The following is a 24,911-nucleotide window of genomic DNA, read 5'->3' as shown; positions in this document are numbered from 1 at the left end:
AATCTTTGATTTTACACTGCTGCTGTTTATTATCTATGCATAGTAACTTTATCCCTACCTACTGTACATGTACAAATGAACTAACCTATACGCCAGCACATTGACTCAGTGCCGGTACCCCCTGCATATAGCCTCATTATTGTTGTTGTATTGTGTTATAAAAATATATATAATTGTAACTTTATTTAGTAAATATTTTCTTAACTCTGTTTTCTTAAAACTGCGTTGTTGGTTTAGGGCTCGTAAGTAAGCATTTCACGGTAAGGTCTATCTATACCTGTTGTATCCGCGCATATGACAAATAAAACTAGATTTTTTTTATAAACCAGTCATACTGGGAGAACGTTAACCCTTCAGGGCCTGGTAGCGTACCGTTGACAGTAAGGCGGGCCTTGGTGGAGTAGGAGGAGCCAAAGTGGTTGGTGATGATGCATTGGTATCGGCCCTCGTGGGCGAAGGTCACATGACGCAGGTGCAAAATGGTGGTGTACTCCATCACCCCCCCGGCCTCGTGCACCGCCGCGTGGTTAGCGCGCAGGTGGGCGAAGTTCTCCACCTCAGCATGACGGAGCAGCTCCTGGTCTTTGCGCCAGTCGAAGGACATAGGTGAGCTGCTGCTGCTGGCTGCCGTGCACGTGAGGCGCACGTCACTACCCAGAACCGTCACTGTGGTCTCTGGCTGCACCGTGATCTGGGGCATAGGCAGGTCATCTACAGGAGAGAGAGAGACGGAGGGAGTGGAGAGATGGAGGGAGGACAAGAAAATGAGATAAAACATTTGGTTACAAAGAATAATGCTTATCTCAGTGACAGAAGATATATATACAAAAGTCTAGTTTAAACACAAACACACAAATATAAAGACAAACAAGGATTAGCACATCGCAGCTCAAACAAAGACACACACTACATCAAGACATGAGGAAAATCACACAAACATAAACAAATACACACATATACTGTAAACACCCAGAGCTGGAATCTAAAACACAATCTGGTCTTAGCTGCTGCCTGTACTGTGTCAGACAGAAAGCAACTGTACACCCCACACACACACACTACTCACCACAGACAAATCTCTCTGGTGGAGCCTGGAAGACGCTAGTACCCTTCAGGATTTCGGGGTGGACACAGGTAGCCTCTACGCCAGTCTGTAGCCCCCGGGTCATCAGCCACTCAGGGAACCAGTTGAGCTGACAGTCACACAGGAAACTGTCACTCTGGATGAGCCTGGGAGAGGAGGGACACTGTTAGGGCTAACAACTTCTATTCACTCTCTTTTATAGACTAGCTTTGATCTGAACATAATTAACTTATTACATGACTTCAACTTTAAGGCGTATGTGTATTCATCATTGCAGACTCACAGGTTCCTGAGGCTCCTCATCTTGCTGAAGGCCTCTGGCTGGATGGAGCGGATGGCGTTCTCTCCCAGGTTCCTGTTGTGACATTAAACAGAGGGCTGCCCGTTAGCACTGACAGAAAGGGACACACACACACACACACACACACACACACACACACACACACACACACACACACACACACACACACACACACACACACACACACACACACACACACACACACACACACACACACACACACACACACACAGCTGTGTCACGGCCAGTCAGGGATCGATGTGCCTTTATTTATAAGGGCTTATTTTAAACAAGGTGCAAAGATTCAGGCATCACAGACCAAGGATACTCAGCTTTTCAATCACTTTTTTCCTAATGGCCATAGCCTGTTTAAAGTAACGGCCAGAGCCTGTGAAGGGACTTATATAAATTCCATTTATTCTACGAAACTGACCATATGCTTAATAACTTTGTTCCCCTGCACCAGGAAAAAAGGCCAAAGTTGAAGCTGCCTCTGTAACGAGAGGGAAGCAGCTGGTCCCACAAACTGCCCGTCTTCTCCTTTTCCAAAGATGCTATTAAATTGCTAGCAGCACTCTCAGGCAGCTACTTTTGGCAGCCGATCTCGGGGTCGCGCAGTGCATTGTGGGATACTCACAGGTGCTCCAGGGCCTCCAGGCCTGAGAAGGCTTTCTTGGCCACCGACTTGATCTTGTTTCCAAACAGAGTTCTGCAATTTCCAAACATGAAGGGCGCCGATAAACGGGAGAGAACACGGGGGAGAGAGAGGGAGGGAGGGGGGGTGGAGAAAAAACAGACAGAGAGAGAAAGAGGAGGAATGGGGTAAGGGGAGGGAAGGAGAAGAGGGAGAGAAAGGCACAATTAGTGGGGCTGAATCTGATAAGAGCAGAGGATTGAGGTATTGGAAATCCGAACTGTGTGGAGATTAGAAGGGTGAGGGATTCGGCCCTGCTCTGCTTTTCAAAGACCACTTTTAACTTTATTTGAATTTAATAGCGATGACAGGGGGGGGGGGCACATGAAAAGCAGGTTGTCTCACTGAGGGACAACACAGCTTGTAGAATAATAAAAGTAGCCTTGTCAAGGCCCGGTTCAAGCAAGGAACACGCAGCATGCCCCCTTCTGGGGTTCTAATCTGGGCCGCTCTTCAAAAGACACCCCTCTACCCACCCTCTCCTGCGCTTCCGTCCCTCCAGCCTTCCTCTCCTCTCTCCACCTTCCTTCCCAGGAGAAGCGGATGGACACAGGAGGCTGGTTCAGAGTTAAGACCCCTGCATCGGAACACTTCAATCCAGTCACGCCTCCTCTACTCTCCCCCTCTATATGGACCCACCGACAATCTACACTGTGCAATGTAAATACAAATCATGTTTCAAAAACCATTGGGAGTGCATCTGTTTGGTTACCATTGCCATTGGGGTAGATGAGCTAAGACTCAGATGCATCTTCTTAAATTCTATCCAAAATTGTCCGAGCTGAACAATCTCAGATTCCTGTTGGTAAGAGTTATTCATCATGTGTTCTTTAGGACAGCCAGGGACCCAGGGTCTTGGGGGCCTCCAGGCAGATGACTGGTCATGGACAGGACCTGTCAACTCCTGACAGAGATGTCACACCTCTGCTCAGCCCTCTACTGACCACCACGTCAGCCAGAGCCCCGTGGTTCTAGACCCTACACAGGGAGATGGGCTCAACAACAGGCCTCAGTACAGAGGAGAACAACGCCTCACTGGAAGTCACTGCATTTCCTTCAAACTTATTTATCTTCTCTTATTTCCAACATCATTTTGCACATCTAGCCATTTACATGGCCTTTCCTTCCAATCATATTCTCTTCAAGTAATCACATTCTGGAAAGAATAAATACAATACTATAATGATATCACCCCAACTCTAACATATCTACATTCAATACATGAATATATTTTACCTCCTAAAACAAAAATGGGAAAATAGTGGTTGTTGTGAGAGCACAAGTTAACCTAGAACAAGCTAAGAGCACAAGTTCTCCCATGTGGGGATACTCACAATCCCATTTGGGAGGGACATATTGCGTGTGGAGGACACGGATGTCCCCCCCCCCCTCTCCCTCTCTCTGTTTTTTCCCAGGGTTGGTGAGCGTTGTTTTCCGGAGGGATTGTGCCAGCGTTGGGCTGCGGAGGGCCGCTCCACTACACCACTGGACAAAAGGGGCGGGGAGACGGGCCAATGTGGTGTTTGATGTTGATGACCGAGCCCGCCCCCCAATTTCACCCTCTCTCAGTCCCTAACAATAGGCAGGCAGGGCCGTGGAGCAGAGAGAGAGGAGCAGGGCTAGAGACGGAAAGACCTGCTGAGGATCATCCCCAGCGGGCCAATAGAAAAGCCCTTTCAATAGGCTAGCACTCACACAGGGAACGGCCTTGGTTGGACACCAGATTTTATATAGGATTCTTTAAGCCCCAGTATGTTAGGACTCTATGTTTATTGTGGTCTGGTTGAGTTTCTTCATCCTTTAACATTGAGTCTAGATGCTGTGATTAAAAGGTTATACGAGAGATCCCAACAAATTGACATAGTTTAACCAACAAGTGAAGGCAGTTCAGCTCCCACCAACAGACAACCTCTGAACTTGGACACAATAGCAGTTTAGAGTTTGGTAAACCGAGATGACCAGATTCAGGCTTGTTTCAAGTTTCAAGCCAATTGCCGATAAAATGTCAATCTGCAAGCGTCATGAAAAAGCCTAATAAAACTCAGAGCAGCTCTTAAAGTCATCTCTCAGTGTTATACTTCCAAATGACGTGTGGGGCCCGGAGGGTAGTGATAGACTGGAGCTGGTCCTGTCTGAAGCCAGTTCTGGGAGAACTCCATATAGACCATAGGCAGTGGACAGGCCTCAGAAGGGAACTATGGAATTGCTGTGGAAACCCCTTCACTCTGGACTGAAGGAGCTGTCCACAGAGCTGCATACAATCACCTACCAGTGGCAGGTCAGCCAGCTCAAAGGGACTGATTCTGGGGAGAGGGGAGAGGGGGAAGAGGAGATGAGAGAAGGAGGGGGATACTCACAGCTTGTTGAGGCTGTCCAGTCCAGAGAAGGCCCCATTGGTGTCCTCTATTGTGCCTGAGATGTCATTATGGTCCAGCTCCCTGTAGAGAGAGAGAGAAAAGACGGGATAAGAAAGATAGAGGAGGAGGAGAGCAGAACAAGCTGCCAGAGCTGAAGCACTGTGTAGCCTTGGCAGAGATGGGGCTGGAAGTCACGGGTTACCACTCCACCCCCCAACCCCTCTGCACCTGGCCTAAAGAGCTAGCCTCTCTCCTGCTCTGCTCTGCCAGCCAAGCACATTCTTTCCTTTGTGAGGAGGGAGGTGAAGGCACAAAACCCAACGCAGGCAAAATCATGTATAATTCATGACAGCATGGAGAGATTGGCGGGCACACATTGCCTTTGGATACAGACAGTCAGCGCCTGAGTGTGGTGGCAGGTATGGCAGTCCCAACACAGACTCAGAGCCTAATGAGTATGAAGAAAGACCTTAGCCATGCCCACACTGAGCCAGAAAGAGACTCAATAAAACAACAGCTTTCACTTTGAGTCCACCGGGAAGTTTCCAAACACATGTTGAATGCAATTAATTAGCTTTCCTGACACGCTACCTCGAACGGCTGAAGTCATCTGGGCCTACGGAACCGTTTGAATAATAATTTAAAACAAAAAAACAACAGCCGAACAAAGACATGAGTCGCCGCTCTATCGCATGCTTTGTTCCCTGTGCCGACTTTCTTTCAAACTCTGAAAATCCTGTGAGTCTGATGGTCACCCACAGCCCCTCCCAACCTCTCCACCCTTCCCTAATCCCCTTTGGTTCCTTTTCCTCCATGGCCGGACTCGGCTGCCAATTTCCTATTCTTTCTGGCTGGCTGAGCGTGAAAGGCCGGTGCCTTCTTAATGCAGGCAGTGGCCGCGGGCCCCTGAGGACTGACCCCCCGGCTGAAAGGCTCGAAGTTTCTGGGCATTCACACCCACCGCGAACCTCCAGCCCCACGCCTCTACGGCCAGCAGCGCTGCCCAATTAAAGCTGCCTCAGCTCCCTTACAGCCAGGGCCCTCGCCTACCCAGCGCTTCACTGATTAGATTAGACCTGCCTCAGAGAGAGAGAAGGGAGGAGAGAGAGGGAAGGAGAGCGAGGAAGAAATGGGGTGAGCATAAAGGGAATAGGAAGTAAAAAGAAGACAGCAAAAAAAAGAGGGAAAAGGATGGGTGGAAAGGGTACGAACAGGCGAAACAAAGCAACCAAGTAAGAAAGGAAAGAAAGAGACCAAGAACGAAAGAGACCAAGAAAGAAAGGAAGAAAGAAACAGCAGCTGAGAGAGGAGAACCAAACAGAGGGCCTCTCACACAGCTGAACCCCCTCCCCCCAGCCCAATGCTTCCTCTGCGCCAGCAGAGAAAGGCCTGTATATGCCTTGGCTTGTCACCCCACTGTGAGAAAGCAAAGGCCTGACTCTTTTCTCTGACTCTCTGGGAAGATCCCGGGCCAAAAAGACGTTAGTAGAAGGCCTTCGCTTTCAGGAAGCCTCTCTTTCCGCCTGTTCAAAGCCTGTATAGAGGGTGGGGTGAAAGAAGTCACTCTCCCATACTGCTTTTCACTGCTCCGTTTAAAAAAGTCAAGAATCTCCAGGGAGGCAAATGACAGGGAACACATGTGCATCCAATATCGATGGGAACCAACGACCAAACAAAGAGGGAAGACGAAAACAGACGCACCAAAATAAAAGTTCTCACAGACTGAAACCGTGACAATAGTGACGCATGCACACCTGGTAAACAGATACACATTAATATTACATGGACACAAAATAGATCTGTTTTGAAGCAATGGTCTAAAAACCAAACAGCAGCTAACCTCACTTTCTAAATGGCTCCTGAGGGGCTTAATGAAGCTATATTGAATCCACATGAATATATTTGCAGATGGCAATATTGTATTGTTCTTAAATGAGTCACATAAGATGAGTCTACAGTGTGGAACCATAGTTGTGTGTGCTCTGGGAGCAGTCAGGAGGAGGACTTACAGGAGGCGCAGGGCCTTGAGGCCTCTGAAGGCCCCCTCGGTAATGTGGCTGATGGCGTTGTGCCCCAGACGGAGGGTGTGGAGGTCCCCCAGCACCGCCAGGCTGCCCTCATCCAGACGACTCAGGTTGTTGTAGGACAGATTCCTGCAGGAGGAGGAGAGAGAGATACATACGGTGTAAGGCTTGGACCAGAAGGACAAGTTGGCCCAGCACTACGGTAACCTACCCGACATCATTATTCTCTACTTTATATAGCTTTATTCAATGTCTTTGTGCCTCTGGATGTATTTTTCCACTGTGGCGTCAGCTCAATATCTGTTCATCCACAGCAGTTTCCTATCATGCTTGATAAGGAGTCAGGACACAAACCATTTAAAATTCATGTACATTTCCGGTTGGACAAATGGACACTTCTCAAGGCATCTTTTCCCAGAGTTATGGTCTTGTCTAAGTAGGTACACGGTGTGTCAGTGGTGATAAATATGTCTTGTTTATCAGGGAGCGTGTTCAAATGCTCTGTTGTGTGAGTGACTGGGCTTCGCCTCTCCGAGGGGGGCTAGGGTGGTCAGTCATGTGTGGTCAGTCTCTGTGATGCCCCGTCAGGCAGGCTGCAGTCTCATCCGGAATGTAATAACAGGCAGGTCATAAAGACAGCTTCCCTGCTACACCAGAGGGCTAACTGAGCCACTATCCTCCGGTATCCTTCTGATATCACAGTCATCATGGCACCGCTAATAAAATCATATAACCCCGGACTCGCACTGAGTGCAGTGAGTCGGCAACACAGATACACAGAGCAATCTGTCTCTCTCACACACACACACACACACACACACACACACACACAGTGACACAGTGCGCAGACACACAGGAGCCTGACAGACAGCCTTATGGTACAGTTAGCGACGCCTGATCAGAGCGGAGCTCTACAGTAGTACAGTGGTTAAAGTATGTCAACCAACCACAGGTTGTCGTAGTAATAATATCTCCTTCATTAGACAGGGAGATCCCCCTGCAATTACCCTGTATCCATACCAACAGAGGGTTACGCGCTCTTTACCAACCTGACAGAGACGGGATACAGAGAGGGCTTACGTACTGTCAATCCTACCACTTATTATGGGATAAACAGGCTTATCGTGTGGTATTGAACACTAAGTGACTCATGTAGCTCTGGTGAAGGTAAACGGTAGGGGAACAATGAGATGAGACAGGGGGTTGATGGTTGGAGGCTGTGGGTAAGACCTTGTGGTCTGGAGCTGAAGGCTAGGGGATGAATACTGTAGTTTGTTTCTCAGTGGCTGGGGGTGAGGTAGGGCTGGTTGCTATAGTTACAAGGGTTGGGAGGTTTTTGCTGCTTTGGTTTTAGGTGTTGGGAGGTTTTTAGTGATATGGTTAACCTGGGTTTGGAGCTTTCTGATGTGGCACTCAGAATACTCACAGTTCCCGTAGCCTTTGGCAGAACCTCCAGCCATCTGGGTTGATGTGGGAGATGGAATTGTTGCTGAGGAAGAGCTGCAGCAAAGAGGACAGGCCGTACAGGGAGCCACTGTTCACTTCGCTCAGGCTGTTGTAGTCCAGGTGACTGCAGGGGAGGAGTTGGTCACATAAACAGGTTCAGACTAGGCATTAGGGGTAATGTAGTTTGGTATCAAACAAGAGTAAGGACATTACAGGTTGTCCAATCACATTCTTATAGTTCAGCTCATAAGAATAGAGCATAGAGTTGCTTGTGAAACAATTGTTAAGAGTGGAAACTCCTATGAGTGGAGTAGGAGAAAGTGGTCCTACAAGTTCTTGAGTGCAACTGATCTGATTAGTCCTCAAGGCTAGGCAGGGAGTTAGGAGCCGTATGTGTGTATGTTACTTACAGCACTTTCATCTTGGCCAGGCCCCAGAAGGCTCCGTCGGTGAGCTTGCTGATGTTGTTCCTCTGCAGCTTGAGGACCTCCAGACTGGCCAGGCCCTGGAAGGTCAGCCCCTCCACCTGCCTCACACGGTTCCTGTTCAGCTCACTGGAGGACAGGACAACACAGCAAGGAGTTAGAGAGAGAGATGCAATGATGAGCAGAGAAACGAGAGAGAAATATGGAAAACCCTGAAGTAACTAACACCATTCGGCCCCACAAAAACATAAGTGGCATTCCACGGGTGGTATCTATTCCACCTGTGGCCAGCGATGTGTACCCCTGACAGCGGCGGTGAGGGTTTACAGACTAGGGTCACGTTCTGACCTGGGCACCCCAACACATGATCCCAAACCTTCATTAACCATGCTAGGGTTAACTATAGGAGCTATAACTAAGTCATTTAAAAAAACATTCAAACAGCACCGACTTGTAGGGCAGGGCATCTGCATTCACTTCTCAAACTAAAATAGGACTACTTCTGTTGAGAATGGACTGTAAACAGTTAACCTCTCAATGTACTTAGAGTAATCTCACTGGGACACGCAAAGGGAAAAATACAAATGACCCTGCGAGATAAAAAAGCCCTTTGCCTTCTGTATCAAAAGAGTTCTGCGATAGCTTTGTACCAGTGGATCTGTGCCCCTGGCGTGTGAGCTTTAACATCACAGCCCAGGAGCACAGTTGAACAATAAACATCCACACAGCGTCTTTGTGTGTCCTCCATGTTGCCACAAGCATTCTCAGATACAGTGTCACCGGGAACACCTGTTGGAACAAAACCCACCTGGTAAAACTGGGAGGGCTGTGGAGAGAAGGGAGCCATGTCTACAATGGAGGAGACTCCCGTTACATGTGTCTTTTCTCCCCAGAGTGGGAGTGTTGAGGTATGGATGGGTCAACCCTAGCCCTATGCTGCAGGGGAGGGGAAGACAATGACAGAGAGCAGGGCTCTGAGAGAGGAGAGAGCTAGCCTACCATGGGCACAGGACAGTGGACAAAAATCAGCCATGGTATCAGTCTGATGTTACCAATGCTGCTACACTGGAGGGGAGAGGGTAACACTCTCCTCAACAAATGTGACTGTGTCAAACGAGTTAGCCTCCATAGATTTTTCCAACTTTCCAATGTTCCTTTCCCTCCAATGTCTGTGTGGGGACTATACACTATCTCTTTAACAACTGCCCAGGTCAGTTTGGTTGTTTATCTCATGGTGGTTGAGGATAGGCTAGAAGGCGAATAGGGAGAGTTTACAAACATGTTTTTCAGTGAGCTGAGAGGTGTCTGTGGGGGTGGTATGGCACAGTACTCACAGTTGGGTGAGCTTGGGCAGCTGGAAGCATTTGACAGGGACCTGGGAGATGCGGTTCCGGCTCAGTCTCAGAACCTGCAGGGTCGAGGAGAGCTGGTCCAGAGCACCGGCCTCCAGGAACTGGATCTTGTTGTTGCTCAGGTACCTGGAAGACAAAATAACACATTGTCAGGGATCCTCAAATGGACAAGAATTAGACCTATCCTGATAACGTTGGCACAGCATTTCTTATTTCCTACAGGAGAAACGTGGAGAGAAGGTTTGACATGAGAGCTAAGAGGATGATCTTACAGGTCTTTGATCTGGAGACCTGCGGGGAAACCTTGAACTCTGACTTCTGTGATGTCATTGTTGCTCAGGTCCAGTGTTTCCACGGAGATCAGGTCTCTCATCCGCCTCCCATCGATAGTGCGGATCTTATTGTGGTGTCTGGAAGAAAAACAACAAACTGTTAGGAGAAAACTACACTGAACAAAAATATAAACGCAACAATTTCACAGATTTTACGGAGTTACAGTTCATATAAAGGAAATCAGTCAATTGAAATAAATAAATTAGGCCTTAATCTATGCATTTTACATGACTGGGCAGGGGCCCACTTGGGAGCCAGGCACAGCCAATCATAATGTTTTTCCCCCACATAAGGGTTTTATTACAAACCAAAATACTCCTTAGACCCCCCCTCCCCCCCAGATGATCCTGTAGGTGAAAAAGCTGGATGTGGAGGTCCTGGGCTGGCGTGGTTACACGTGGTCTGCTGTTGTGAGGCTAGTTGGACGTACTGACAAATTCTCTAACACAACGTTGGAGACAGCATATGGTAGTGAAATTAACATTCAATTCTCTGGCAAAAGCTCGGTTGGACATTCCTGCAGTCAGCACGCCAATTGCACGTTCCCTCATAACTGCAGACATCTGTGGCATTGTGTGACAAAACTGCACATTTTAGTGGCCTTTTATTGTCCCCAGAACAAAGTGCACTTGTGTAATAATGATGCTGTTTAATCAACTTATTGATATGCCACACCTGTCAGGTGGATGGATTATATTGGCAAAGGAGAAATGCTCACTAACAGGGATGTAAACACATTTGTGCAGAACATTTGAAATAAATACGCCTTTTGTGCATGTCTGGGATCTTTCATTTCAGCTCATGAAACATGGGACCAACACTTTACATGTTGCGTTTATATTTTTGTTGGGTATATCTTCAGGGGATAAGATGTGTTCAGAACCTGAGGAGAGGAACACCAGGAGAAGAACAACAAAGCTTCTAGTCTTATCAACCAACTTCAGATGTTTGTTATAGAAGCAGTAGTAAAGCACACAAACGCTCCTCTTCTCCAAACCCACTCAGGAACAGAGCACACAGAGTATCCCTGCTTCAGGGGCAAACGAGTATTTTGAGAGTCTACAAAGAAACCCTGGTCCACTCCAAACTCTCCCAAGGGCCCCTGCGGACTGACACCAACAGCCAAGTCACGGAATATTCTGGATTGATGAGCCAATTATTCTCTCAGAGCACTTGGATAAAGCCAAGTTGAGCAAAGTTTTAGCCACTTTAATAATGATGTAACCTTTATTTAACTAGGCAATACAGTTAAGAACACATTCTTATTGAGAGTTTGATGAGCCATAGAGGTTAACATACACTGATACTGATGCTTGGGCTCAAGTAAAGGTAACCAACAGACACCGACCCAACCCTAACCAACAGACACCGACCCAACCAACAGACACCGACCCAACCCTAACCAACAGACACCGACCCAACCAACAGACACCGACCCAACCCTAACCAACAGACACCGACCCAACCAACAGACACCGACCCAACCCTAACCAACAGACACCGACCCAACCAACAGACACCGACCCAACCCTAACCAACAGACACCGACCCAACCCTAACCAACAGACACCGACCCAACCCTAACCAACAGACACCGACCCAACCCTAACCAACAGACACCGACCCAACCCTAACCAACAGACACCGACCCAACCCTAACCAACAGACACCGACCCAACCCTAACCAACAGACACCGACCCAACCAACAGACACCGACTCAACCCTAACCAACAGACACCGACTCAACCCTAACCAACAGACACCAACAGACACCGACCCAACCCTAACCAACAGACACCGACCCAACCCTAACCAACAGACACCGACCCAACCCTAACCAACAGACACCGACCCAACCCTAACCAACAGACACCGACCCAACCCTAACCAACAGACACCAACCCAACCCTAACCAACAGACACCAACCCAACCCTAACCAACAGACACCAACCCAACCCTAACCAACAGACACCAACCCAACCCTAACCAACAGACACCAACCCAACCCTAACCAACAGACACCAACCCAACAGACACCAACCCAACCCTAACCAACAGACACCAACCCAACCCTAACCAACAGACACCAACCCAACCCTAACCAACAGACACCAACCCAACCCTAACCAACAGACACCAACTCAACTCAACCCTAACCAACAGACACCGACCCAACCCTAACCAACCCAACCCTAACCAACAGACACCAACCCAACCCTAACCAACAGACACCAACCCAACCCTAACCAACAGACACCAACCCAACCCTAACCAACAGACACCGACCCAACCCTAACCAACAGACACCAACCCAACCCTAACCAACAGACACCAACCCAACCCTAACCAACCCAACCCTAACCAACAGACACCAACCCAACCCTAACCAACAGACACCAACCCAACCCTAACCAACAGACACCAACCCAACCCTAACCAACCCAACCCTAACCAACAGACACCAACCCAACCCTAACCAACAGACACCAACCCAACCCTAACCAACAGACACCAACTCAACCCTAACCAACCCAACCCTAACCAACAGACACCAACCCAACCCTAACCAACCCAACCCTAACCAACAGACACCAACCCAACCCTAACCAACAGACACCAACCCAACCCTAACCAACAGACACCAACCCAACCCTAACCAACAGACACCAACCCAACCCTAACCAACAGACACCAACCCAACCCTAACCAACAGACACCAACCCAACCCAACCCTAACCAACAGACACCAACCCAACCCTAACCAACAGACACCAACTCAACCCTAACCAACCCAACCAACAGACACCAACCCAACCCTAACCAACAGACACCAACCCAACAGACACCAACCCAAACCTAACCAACAGACACCAACCCAACCCTAACCAACAGACACCAACCCAACCCTAACCAACAGACACCAACCCAACCCTAACCAACAGACACCAACTCAACCCTAACCAACAGACACCGACCCAACCCTAACCAACCCAACCCTAACCAACAGACACCAACCCAACCCTAACCAACAGACACCAACCCAACCCTAACCAACAGACACCAACCCAACCCTAACCAACAGACACCGACCCAACCCTAACCAACAGACACCGACCCAACCCTAACCAACAGACACCAACCCAACCCTAACCAACAGACACCAACCCAACCCTAACCAACCCAACCCTAACCAACAGACACCAACCCAACCCTAACCAACAGACACCAACTCAACCCTAACCAACAGACACCAACCCAACCCTAACCAACCCAACCCTAACCAACAGACACCAACCCAACCCTAACCAACAGACACCAACCCAACCCTAACCAACCCAACCCTAACCAACAGACACCAACCCAACCCTAACCAACCCAACCCTAACCAACAGACACCAACCCAACCCTAACCAACAGACACCAACCCAACCCTAACCAACAGACACCAACCCAACCCTAACCAACAGACACCAACCCAACCCTAACCAACAGACACCAACCCAACCCTAACCAACAGACACCAACCCAACCCTAACCAACAGACACCAACCCAACCCAACCCTAACCAACCCAACCCTAACCAACAGACACCAACCCAACCCTAACCAACAGACACCAACCCAACCCTAACCAACAGACACCAACCCAACCCTAACCAACAGACACCAACTCAACCCTAACCAACAGACACCGACCCAACCCTAACCAACCCAACCAACAGACACCAACCCAACCCTAACCAACAGACACCAACCCAACAGACACCAACCCAAACCTAACCAACAGACACCAACCCAACCCTAACCAACAGACACCAACCCAACCCTAACCAACAGACACCAACCCAACCCTAACCAACAGACACCAACTCAACCCTAACCAACAGACACCGACCCAACCCTAACCAACCCAACCCTAACCAACAGACACCAACCCAACCCTAACCAACAGACACCAACCCAACCCTAACCAACAGACACCAACCCAACCCTAACCAACAGACACCGACCCAACCCTAACCAACAGACACCAACCCAACCCTAACCAACAGACACCAACCCAACCCTAACCAACCCAACCCTAACCAACAGACACCAACCCAACCCTAACCAACAGACACCAACCCAACCCTAACCAACAGACACCAACCCAACCCTAACCAACAGACACCAACTCAACCCTAACCAACCCAACCCTAACCAACAGACACCAACCCAACCCTAACCAACCCAACCCTAACCAACAGACACCAACCCAACCCTAACCAACAGACACCAACCCAACCCTAACCAACAGACACCAACTCAACCCTAACCAACCCAACCCTAACCAACAGACACCAACTCAACCCTAACCAACAGACACCAACTCAACCCTAACCAACAGACACCAACCCAACCCTAACCAACAGACACCAACTCAACCCTGAGCAACACATTGTCTTGCTACAACAAACATAGATCCAAGCAAAGCTTAATCAGAGAAGGTATTTTTTGTGACTATGATGTTCATGGCTTGTTTATTGGTGTTAAATGTAACCGACTACTTCCAAATAAAACAGAGGAAGACTTGGCTATACGAAAGGACTTACATTTTAAGCACGGTCTAACTCTGTCCCTCCTGACAGTCCAGTTAATCCTGCAGTAGGAGGCCTGAGAAAGAGTTTTTAAAAAGCTAATTTTTATTTTGGCTTGCTCTCTGCTCTGCAGGAATGGTCGGTCACAGTCTCTCTCCACATCTGTGGTTTATTTTGGTGTTGGCTAGAAGGAATGGGAAAAATCCACCTCTGAGCTACAGCCTGCAGACAGACAGATGGACAGGGACAGAGCTGCACAGGAATCCCAGTCACTTCCCCCTGTGTACCTATGCCCAGTACTGGCACAGGGGGAAATAACAAAGACACACACATGTGCATACAGACCTCCGCCGCGCCACACACACTAACAGAAGGACATACACACAGACAGTATACAAAGACAAAACTCCCACACAGATGTATATAGACTTATGCACACAAACACGTGAACAGACAGATACAAAACAAAGACAAATCCACACGGACACGGACAGACAGGAAACTGATACAGACTTCTTTTCGGTTGTCCAAATGGTTGACTCTTCCTCAGCCTGCCATTGCAGGCGGAGCCAGTGAAGGCCAGTGCTACCCGAGAAGGGATGAAAGCCTGTGCTCAATGACACACATACCACAGTAAGGAGGGGCGATATGGCCAAAATGTCATATCACAATATTTTACGTATTTTAGGCAGTACGACTGTATTTGATGGTATTTTCTCTTTTTTGAATAATAAAAGTAGTGCATGACCCTAGGGTTGAAATGGAGCTTTGTCCATTCTGTTTTATACTGTTCAATAAAACGTCAACCAAAAGTTGGAATATAATGGGCACTTGACAGCAAATGAAAAAGCCAGGGAGGGGTTATTGTGACAGGGTAGGAACCAAAGTGTTGGTCAGTGTTTTCCAATGGACCCTAATTAGTTGTTACATTAAATGCCTTCTCTTACTTGATATAGCTTTGATGTGGCTAAAATTTGCGCTCTTTGCCTATTCCTCTCTGATTCCGCTCCTCTCTTTGCTCGGACTAAGTACATTTAGCTAGTTACCTAGCTGGTGATTAGCATTAACGGCTGACAATTTATTTTTGCTAACAACTTGCTAAGAAGAGAAACTAGCTGTTTGCAGACCGTAAGATACACACACTAATAGGGTAATTTTGGGCTCCCGAGTGGCGCAGTGGTCTAAGGCACTGTATCTCAGTGCAGTCCCTACAGTCCCTGGTTCAAATCCAGGCTGTATCACATCCAGCCGAGATTGGGAGTCCCATAGGGCGGACACAATTGGCCCAGTGTCGTCCGGGTTTGGCCTTCATTGTAAATAAGAATATGTTCTTAACGGACATGCCTAGTTAAATAAAGGTTACATTTAAATTTTAAACAAATTATATTCAGCAAAGTGGAAAGCAGCATAGTTTTCACCAACATCTTGTTGCATCTGCAGCATTGACCATGCAGACTGTCACTGCATGTGAACTGCAAGTGACTCGTGGTAGAGTAAAACCTGCTTTCCATGTGTGACCGGGGTGGGGCTTGGTGTATGTGGAAGGAGGGAGGGAGAGTGAGAGACGACGTAAGTAGCAAAACAGAACAAACTATAAAAACGGACATTTCACACGGTGTAGTAGCGTAACACAATTAACAAACCAAACATTGATATACTGTCATACAAGGTAACGTAAAAACCCCAACCTGTACATGCATCAACACCGTTCTACACTAAAATACGGTATACACCCAAGCCTCGGTAGCACCTCCCTGACACTACGGCTAGTGTTACTGACCCCCTTCTCTGACACACCACACACAACCCTCCATGTGACCTGAACCCAACAGCACGCACACACGTCAGGAACTGCTGATCCCTGCCTGGAATTCGTGTCTCGTCAAGAGGATCAGGGTCAGTTCCATTCCTACTCTCTTCACTAACTGAAATCAACATGACATTTGACTTCAAATAAAGCCCATGCCATGAGTAAAACGACACAAGGAACCCAATTTAGAGTCGACTCCCAGACCCAGCATCAAACAGTGTTTGGTAAAAATTGGACGTTTGTCCTCTGGTGTTTCCAGACAGGTGTTCCGGCAGTCAAACTGCAGCAAAACACAAAACACACAGATGGTCAAGTAAGACTCTCTGTAGACCCTCTACTCTGGGCCATGAGGGGAGTGGAGTCCCACAGCAGCCCAGAGCTCACCTGGATAAACAGTGGTGAAAAGGGTTTAGGATGAGTCTCAGGCCCTCCCTCTCCTCCCTGACCTACACGAAGCCCCTGGGAAGCCCAGAGACAGAGAGGAGGGCTTAGGGAGACTGACTGACAGGGGGAGAACTGAGGCTCTACTGAACAGGGAGGGAGGGGTGAGGAGGGAGGGTGAGGAAGGGTCAACAGCTGCTGACCCTTGCTGGGAAAAACTAGGCAGTCTTGGCTCAAGCAGGAGGGCGAGGCTGGCCTGGATCTCTCTGTCTCTCAGATGCTGACATCAATGTCCCGCTCTCCCTTCCCCTCTCTTCTCCCTCCAAGTACAGTTCCTCATTCTTACTTTCCTCAACCCCATTCTCCCACAGCCAAAATAATCCAGCTGTGTGACACTCAAGAGGATGGGCAAGAGGAGAGGTGGGGACTGGGATGGGGGCTGTGTTTGATGCTGGGGGATGCAGACAATACGTTTGTTAATAAAACTCTGATTATCTCATTGCCAATGCAATTTTGGGGGTTGGCTTTCCCCCTCTCTTTGATGTCTGGGGTACATTCAACAGATCCCTTTATTCCAAATCTCATCATCCATTTAGCCATTTGATTTTCCTAGGGTCGGTTTTGACACTGCTTTTGATGTTGAGGGTGCTGATAATAAAAGTGTTTACACTACTGGCCATTCTCCCATTTCCACTGTGATCTTTGTGGATTCTACCTCGTTTTGATGTTGGGAATGAAGACAATAGAACAGTTATTTTAAATCATTTCATCCCATTAACCATGTGATTTTCATGGAGTTGTTTTGACACCTCTCTTTGAAGTTGGAAGGGCGGATGCCGGACAATGGAGAAGTCTCACTCTCCCCTGGCCCATGTGATTCTATGGGGGTTTGGTGGCCTGCTGTGGCATTGTTGGAGCGTGGGAGCCCTGCTGCATTCTGGGAGAGCAGGATGCCAGGTGCATTGTGGGAGTGTGGGAGCCCCGGGCCGGGGTGGGGCCATGGCTGATCTGAGAGCAGTGATTAATCCAAGCCAAAGCCCCGCGGCCACACAGATTAGCTGGTTAGGGCCGCTCTGACTGGCTGATCTGCATGATGAACTCCACAAGTTAGAGGATCAAAAGAACCGTTGGGCGTGTGGGAGAGAGAATGAGTGATATGGGGAGAGAGAGAGAGGTAGCGAGACAAAGAGAAAACAAGAAAGTGCCTGGTCTTCTCAGAGAGAATCACCACACGCTGCTTCAGAAACCCTGTTGGAGGAGAGGAGGCCAGCTGGTTGAAGGGCTAACATAATAGAGTGGAACACAGACGCTGGTCTCACTGTGGCCATCAGCTCTTCCTCTCCTCTCAGCCCAGAGAGAAGCCAGCGCAGGTCAGGGTATGGTGACAGACAACCCTCTGTTCTAGCACCCTTTCTCTCTCCTTCCTCTCCCCCCCTCGCACTGCGGCTGCAGTCTCACACAGCACTGCTGTTTGACAGCATTCCTGTCGCTCTCCACCACGGGCAGAGGAATTTAGTCCCCACTTCCATCCAGCCAGGATCAGCCTAACAAACAGACCAGAAGGTGTGTGTGTGTGTGGGGGGGGGGGGGGAGCTGGTGAGGTGGGGTTACTTGTGGGCAAAACCTGAGCTCCAGTACTTCCCACCTCCAAACGCCCGCCTTGTGGCGGTAACAGTGATGTCATCCTGAGCCAGCCCTTTCCCATCCCCCAACCCTTCCTGTCACCTTTTTACAGTAAGCCCTGTGAGTGACAGCTCCAGCTGCAGGTTCTACTTCTTTCAGCTCTGCAGCTTTGGAAAGATATGCCTCTTCCCATCATGCACTGAGCTTCCCATAGCAACAGGCTGAGAATCAGGCCAAAAAAAGAAGCTTGTCCCGAGCAAAGAGTAGAGCTACGAACCGTAGTCTCCTGAACTAGCAGTCACTTCATACACATAGCCTAACTGAAAACCTTGTTGAGGCTTTACAGTGACCTAGAATCAAGCACAATACTTTAAGAGGCAATGAAAACTCACAGAAAACAAAGCAGATTTTTTTCCTTCAAACTGAACCTCCAACATACACTTGAAGTCAGAAGTTTACATAAATACATTTAAACTCCATTTTTCACAATTCCTAACATTCAATCCTAGTAAAAATTCCCTGTCTTAGGTCAGTTAGGATCACCACTTTATTTTAAGAATGTGAAATGTCAGAATAATAGTAGAGACAATGACTTATTTCAGCTTTAATTTCTTTCATCACATTCCCAGTGGGTGAGAAGTTTACATACACTCAATTAGTATTTGGTAGCATTGCCTTTAAATTGTTCAACTTGGGTCAAACGTTTTGGGTAGCCTTCCACAAGCTTCCCACAATAAGTTGGGTGTATTTTGGCCCATCCCTCCTGACAGAGCTGGTGTAACTGAGTCAGGTTTGTAGGCTTCCTTGCTCGCACACGCTTTTTCAGTTCTGCCCACAAATTGTCTATAGGATTGAGGTCGGGCTTTGTGATGGCCACTCCAATACCTTGACTTTGCTGTCCTTAAGCCATTTTGCCACAACTTTGGAAGTATGTTTGGGGTCATTGTCCATTTGGATGACCCATTTGCGAGCAAGCTTTACCTTCCTGACTGATGTCTTGAAATGTTGCTTCAATATATCCACATAATTGTCCCTCATGTTGCCATCTATTTTGTGAAGTGCCCCAGTCCCTCCTGCAGCAAAGCACCTCCACAACATGATGCTGCCACCCCGTGCTTCACGGTTGGGATGGTGTTCTTCTGCTTGCAAGCATCCCTCTTTTTCCTTCAAACATAACAATGGTCATTATGGCCAAACAGTTCTATTTTTGTTTCATCAGACCAGAGGACATTTCTCCAAAAAGTACAATCTTTGTCCCCATGTGCAGTTGCAAACCGTAGTCTGGCTTTTTAATGGCGGTTTTGGAGCAGTGGCTTCTTCCTTGCTGAGCGGCCTTTCAGGTTATGTTGATATAGGACTCGTTTTACTGTGGATATAGATACTTTTGTACCTGTTTCCTCCAGCATCTTCACAAGGTCCTTTGCTGTTGTTCTGGGATTGAGTTGCACTTTTCGCACCAAAGTACGTTCATCTCTAGGAGACAGAACGCATCTCCTTCCTGAGCGGTATGAGGCTGCGTGGTCCCATGTACAGATGAATGTGGTACCTTCAGGCGTTTGGAAATTGCTCCCAAGGATGAACCAGACTTGTGGAGGTATACACATTTTTTTCTGAGGTCTTGGCTGATTTCTTTTGATTTTCCCATGATGTCAAGCAAAGAGGCACTGAGTTTGAAGGTAGGCCTTGAAATACATCCACAGGTACACCTCCAATTGACTCAAATGATGTCAATTAGCCTATCAGAAGCTTCTAAAGCCATGACATCATTTTCTGAAATGTTCCAAGCTGTTTAAAAGCACAGTCAATTTAGTGTATGTAATCTTCTGACCCATTGGAATTGTGATACAGTGAATTATAGGTGAAATAATCTGTCTGTAAACAATTGTTGGAAAAATTACTTGTGTCATGCACAAAGTAGATGTCCTAACCGACTTGCCAAAACTATAGTTTGTTAACAAGAAATTTGTGGAGTGGTTGAAAGACGAGTTTTAATGACTCCAACCTAAGTGTATGTTAACTTCAGACTTTAACTGTATCCTAATGTTTGACAGGAAGTTTCACATATCGCCGAATTAGAATTTTGTCACAAATCTGACAAAGTGCTTGGAGACAGTTACAGTGAGAACACTACACAGCCTATTTTGAGGGGCTGACGGATGATACACAGGGAGAGGCAGGGATGACTATTACAAACACTGAAAGTGATGCATAGTGATGGTCAGTTTTACAGGAACCTGCTGGACTGTTACAACCACGAGTGAGCGCATTGAAGTGGGTGTTATACCAACAGACAAGCAGGCTGCAAATTGTCTATAATGGTAACGGTTAAGACAGAACCTATGAGCTTTCTCTCCTGTTTGAGGTTGAGTGAGATGATTGAATGTTCCTTAGCCACCATGAGAGGTGAACTGTCGGGAAAACAACAAGTACTTACTTACTCTGTAGGCCAAGCAAGTGGGACAGCGTCACAATTGTGTGTCTGTCTGTCGAGGGGGCCACTAGGCTCACAGCTGTGACACACAGCACACAGCAGCTCTTTCCAAATAGGGCAGTAAATCTCCTGTGAGATGCCAGCATAGGCAGTCCCTCCAGGCAGTTTTACAACTTCAACCAGGATAGAACTCTGGAGCACTTTCTTAGTGCTCCGCACGGTCAACGTTACATCATACTACCGTCATAGCATAGCAATTCAACTAGAAAGAGTGTCTCACTAGTATTCTTGGTCATAACTAAACTGGCACTCAAACAAACATTGACAATTCGGTGAGGGACAGTGTGATGCCAGCTTGACATCCCCATGGTGGTAAATTAAATGTGTACTCACAGGTAGAGGGAAGCGATCTTAGACACAGCCGGTCCTAGATCAGGGATGGACGTCAGCTCATTATGGTCCAGGCGCCTGAGGGAAACATAGAAGCAGTGATGTTAGAGGACAGAATGGATGGAAAGGAGAAAGTAACAGAACACTGTATTGAGATAACACTGCTGTGAATTGACTGACCAAGTTGTATTTGGAAGTGAACTTGCAGACATGAGGTTTCCTCACAGTGTCGTAGTCTAATAAGGAAGTGGATCAACATGGTGCCAGAGTGCATCTGAATCATTCATGTACAACAGAATTGCTTGCGTGTAAAAACATGGATGGATGAAGCGGTGTCAGGCTAGTGTGTGCGCTTGGGCTCTGACAGGTGTCAGTGTCTGTGCCCTCCCTGCCTGGGTTGAGATAGACCCTCTTGAGCGTATCAGATATTCACAAGCCAAGTTTCGGCCTGCGTGGTATCAGGTGATGGAGAAAGCTTAATATCCTCAATTGGACTAATTTCAAGACGATACATCCAAGGATAAGATAATGTATAGTGTATGTGACTGAGAATAAATGTACCATATCAGTAAGGGGCCTGACTATTATGGTGAGTGTAAGTGATTGTGTGAGATGCCGATCTACTGCGGTGTTTGTTCAGGGTACTGTCCAGTAAGAACATCATTGATGCCCCCTCTAACGCTAGCATTGGGAAGCCTGCTAGGCCTATCGCTAACTAGGCAAGTCAGGTAAGAACAAATTCTTATTTACAATGACGGCCTACCGGGGAACAGTGGGTTAACTGCCTTGTTCAGGGGCAGAACAACAGATTTTTACCTTGTCAGCTCGGAAATTCGATCCAGAAACCTTTCGGTTACTGGCCCAACGCTCTAACCACTAGGCTACCTGCCGCCCCAATGCATTCATAGATTAGTTGTCTGCTTGCCAATCGATCCTATTCTGTTCTGAATGACAGCCATTGAAAAGGCTGAGCCCAGTCCCCACACACACAGCCAAGGGGAACTCCTGGTTGAGAGAAGATGAACGCACACACACAGACAGTGACAGAGAGAGAGACAGAGAGGTCTGAGGTACTTACAGCTCTCGTAGGTTTGGGAGGTTTGAGAAGACTTCGACATCAATGGCTGTCAACTTGTTGTGGCCAAGATTTCTGAGGAACAAAACAAGCTGATTAGTCTTGACACACTCACCACCAGAACCTCCATTTCATGTGTTCTTTCAACTGTGCCACCTCCCTATAACATTGTGACAACCCTGTATTCCCATTTTAGTTCTGTTTCAGGGGTTCCCAATCAATATTGTGTCTGGCTTGGTTTACACCAGGGACACACAACTGGCGGCTCTCAGATAAATAAATACTAAATACTAAATAAAATAATCGAAATAATAATATTTGAAACTCAGTCGGGGTCTCAACTCACTGTTGCAAGTTCAAATAGAATACAAGGTGCAATTTCAAGATGTGGTTGTGCATCAGCAGTTTGTTATCTAAGTGTCTGATAGTCACTCAATTAGACCATGTCAGCTAACATATTTTACATTGGTGAATTAGTCTAGCGGGCAGCTGTCGAATTACCGGCCGGGGGGGCCCCATTGATTTTGTTAGTCAGTCTCACTCAGATATATTTAAAACGGCAAACATTTCTTTCCACCCTATGGCAAAATGTGTACAATTGCAGCAAACCTGCTTTAAAACGGCAACATTATCTCTATACCCTTTGGCAAAATGTGTAGAATTGCACACAATTAACTTTGCACATGCGGGTATGCAGACCCGCAAGCAACTGCGGGTATGCAGACCCGCAAGCAACTGCAGCCTCTCATGATGACTTTTTTTTGTGGCCCCCACCCCCTTCAAAGTTGCCCATCCCTGGTTTACACAATGTAGCCCACAGCCATCAATCTGTGTACAAGTCCATTTTCAGTTTAGAGTAACCATGCATTAAATAACCACCACCTCACTGGCACTGTGATTAACATGAAATAGTGATTTGTTCAGAGATAGTGTTACTAGTAGCCTATTCTCAGTTAACCCAGAAATCAAATTGTGTGTAATTTGGTCAGATGCTTGATTAGGGTTCTGGTGATAAGCGTGTTAGAAATGGAGATTTCTGGTTTGCGAAGTCTTCACCCTCGCAAAGGATGGTGACAGATTCTATGGTAGCCTATCAGTTATGTTTACATAGATCTGTCCACGAGAGATTACTAATAACCAGACAGAGTTCATCAAACTGTAGAAAATCCTGTGAGCCAAATACACTCATAAACAAAATGTCTCTCACAAACAAATGGGCATACACACACACATATACACACACGTTTAATCTCCTACTTCTTGTCAGCAGACAGTGGGGGCTGCAGTCTACTAGGGAAAGCAGTGTTTTAGTGAGGTCTGCTCTGAGACAAAAGGAGCCCACAGCCCAGGTTGCCTCCAGACATGAGAGATGGGCTAGGAATGTTTCACAAGCCTGTGGAGAGATGGCTGCTTGTTCCCAGAGTCTGGGGACAGATTCACCTGACGCACCACATTCCTGCTGCTTCCTCTGGTGGCAGGCAGCCTGCACAGCCTCAGCAGGCCGCTTTGCTCTAAACAGGGTCTGGGAGAACTGCTCTTTCCAACACACTTTCACTACAGGTTGCCACAGAGTACAAGGTTAAACGAACCCATCAGATTTGCGAGAAAATTGGAATGATAATAAAAAAGGCATTCTTCAAATAGTCACAGGTCCCACATGTTGCACATCTGCCTCCCCTTTTACCTCTCTCTCTATTCCAACACATATCCTGCTCTCTAGCTCCCTCTCCCAGTGTCTGTGGAGATAAGTTTCTCTCTCTACAGTAGGTGTGTGTGAGGAGATAAATGGTAGCTTGTGCCCCGCAGGCAGAGCTCTGACAGGGCGGTGGGCTGATCATTGGCTGGGCCCTCCTGCCACCATTATGCCAGATTGCAAAATTGCTGTCCCTGCTACAGGAGGCAATTACCTCATTATACTGAAGCAAAGTGAAAAATCCCTGGGTTTTCTCCGCCAGGCTGGGCCGGCCGGGGCTACGAATACAGCTGAGAACACCGCCGCAGGGCAGCGAGTAACACCGACCGCAGTATTCTTCCACAGAAAATCAGCGCCAGCCTTTAACAAGGCCCTGGTTGGTACAAACGGAGGATAATGAAGCTTATGCCTAACTGGAGTGCTCCTCATTGAAAAACAACCAATAAAACAACAACTCAGAGAGGAAGGCTGCTGTCATGCCCCCTAAAACAGGTTTCAGGTGTAAGAAAATGCTTGTGCTATGGGGGTAGAGGATACTACAGAAATGTAAAACATGTCATTGTTTGCTGTTGTCCATTTAGAGTAGAGTGAAGAAAGGTCACATTTGAGAACAAAACCTGCCGTACTGGTGCCGGAGGGCCACAATAACAAACAAACTGTGTGTATTCCCAGTATACCGATAGGCCAAGGGGAAGGGAGTGTTTACGCAACTTCAGAATTGTGTTCTCTTTATTGTGCTTCATTTTCTTGTTATCTGATCAGATAACTTTCACTGTGTTTTAACACCTACTGTATGAGCAGCCGGTGATAACGCCACCGTTTCCTTCTCCTCTACAGTCACGAGTAGAGGGGGTGGGGTTACGCCCCAATGACAGGAGCTAATGCTCTCCAGAGCCTGCCATGCCATAGCAGCA

At 47.6% G+C, this 24,911-nt stretch overlaps 1 protein-coding gene across 1 annotated transcript in view; it reads right to left on the bottom strand.

The window, feature by feature from the left end:
• Window positions 1-24,911, bottom strand: part of LOC139535636 (leucine-rich repeats and immunoglobulin-like domains protein 1) — a 51,585-nt gene that overhangs the window by 13,169 nt on the left and 13,505 nt on the right. The window contains exons 2-13 of the mRNA XM_071335244.1: window positions 22,308-22,379; window positions 21,233-21,307; window positions 9,956-10,093; window positions 9,666-9,809; window positions 8,317-8,460; window positions 7,887-8,030; window positions 6,446-6,589; window positions 4,437-4,517; window positions 2,023-2,094; window positions 1,368-1,439; window positions 1,067-1,230; window positions 373-711 (exon numbers count right to left, since the gene is read on the bottom strand). Of these exons, the coding sequence (XP_071191345.1) occupies window positions 373-711; window positions 1,067-1,230; window positions 1,368-1,439; window positions 2,023-2,094; window positions 4,437-4,517; window positions 6,446-6,589; window positions 7,887-8,030; window positions 8,317-8,460; window positions 9,666-9,809; window positions 9,956-10,093; window positions 21,233-21,307; window positions 22,308-22,379 (1,589 nt within the window). The remainder of the gene's footprint in view (window positions 1-372; window positions 712-1,066; window positions 1,231-1,367; window positions 1,440-2,022; window positions 2,095-4,436; window positions 4,518-6,445; window positions 6,590-7,886; window positions 8,031-8,316; window positions 8,461-9,665; window positions 9,810-9,955; window positions 10,094-21,232; window positions 21,308-22,307; window positions 22,380-24,911) is intronic.

Source organism: Salvelinus alpinus, chromosome 12 (genome assembly GCF_045679555.1).
Source record: "Salvelinus alpinus chromosome 12, SLU_Salpinus.1, whole genome shotgun sequence".
Classification (NCBI taxonomy): domain Eukaryota; kingdom Metazoa; phylum Chordata; class Actinopteri; order Salmoniformes; family Salmonidae; genus Salvelinus; species Salvelinus alpinus.
This window is presented reverse-complemented; position numbering and strand designations above follow the sequence as displayed.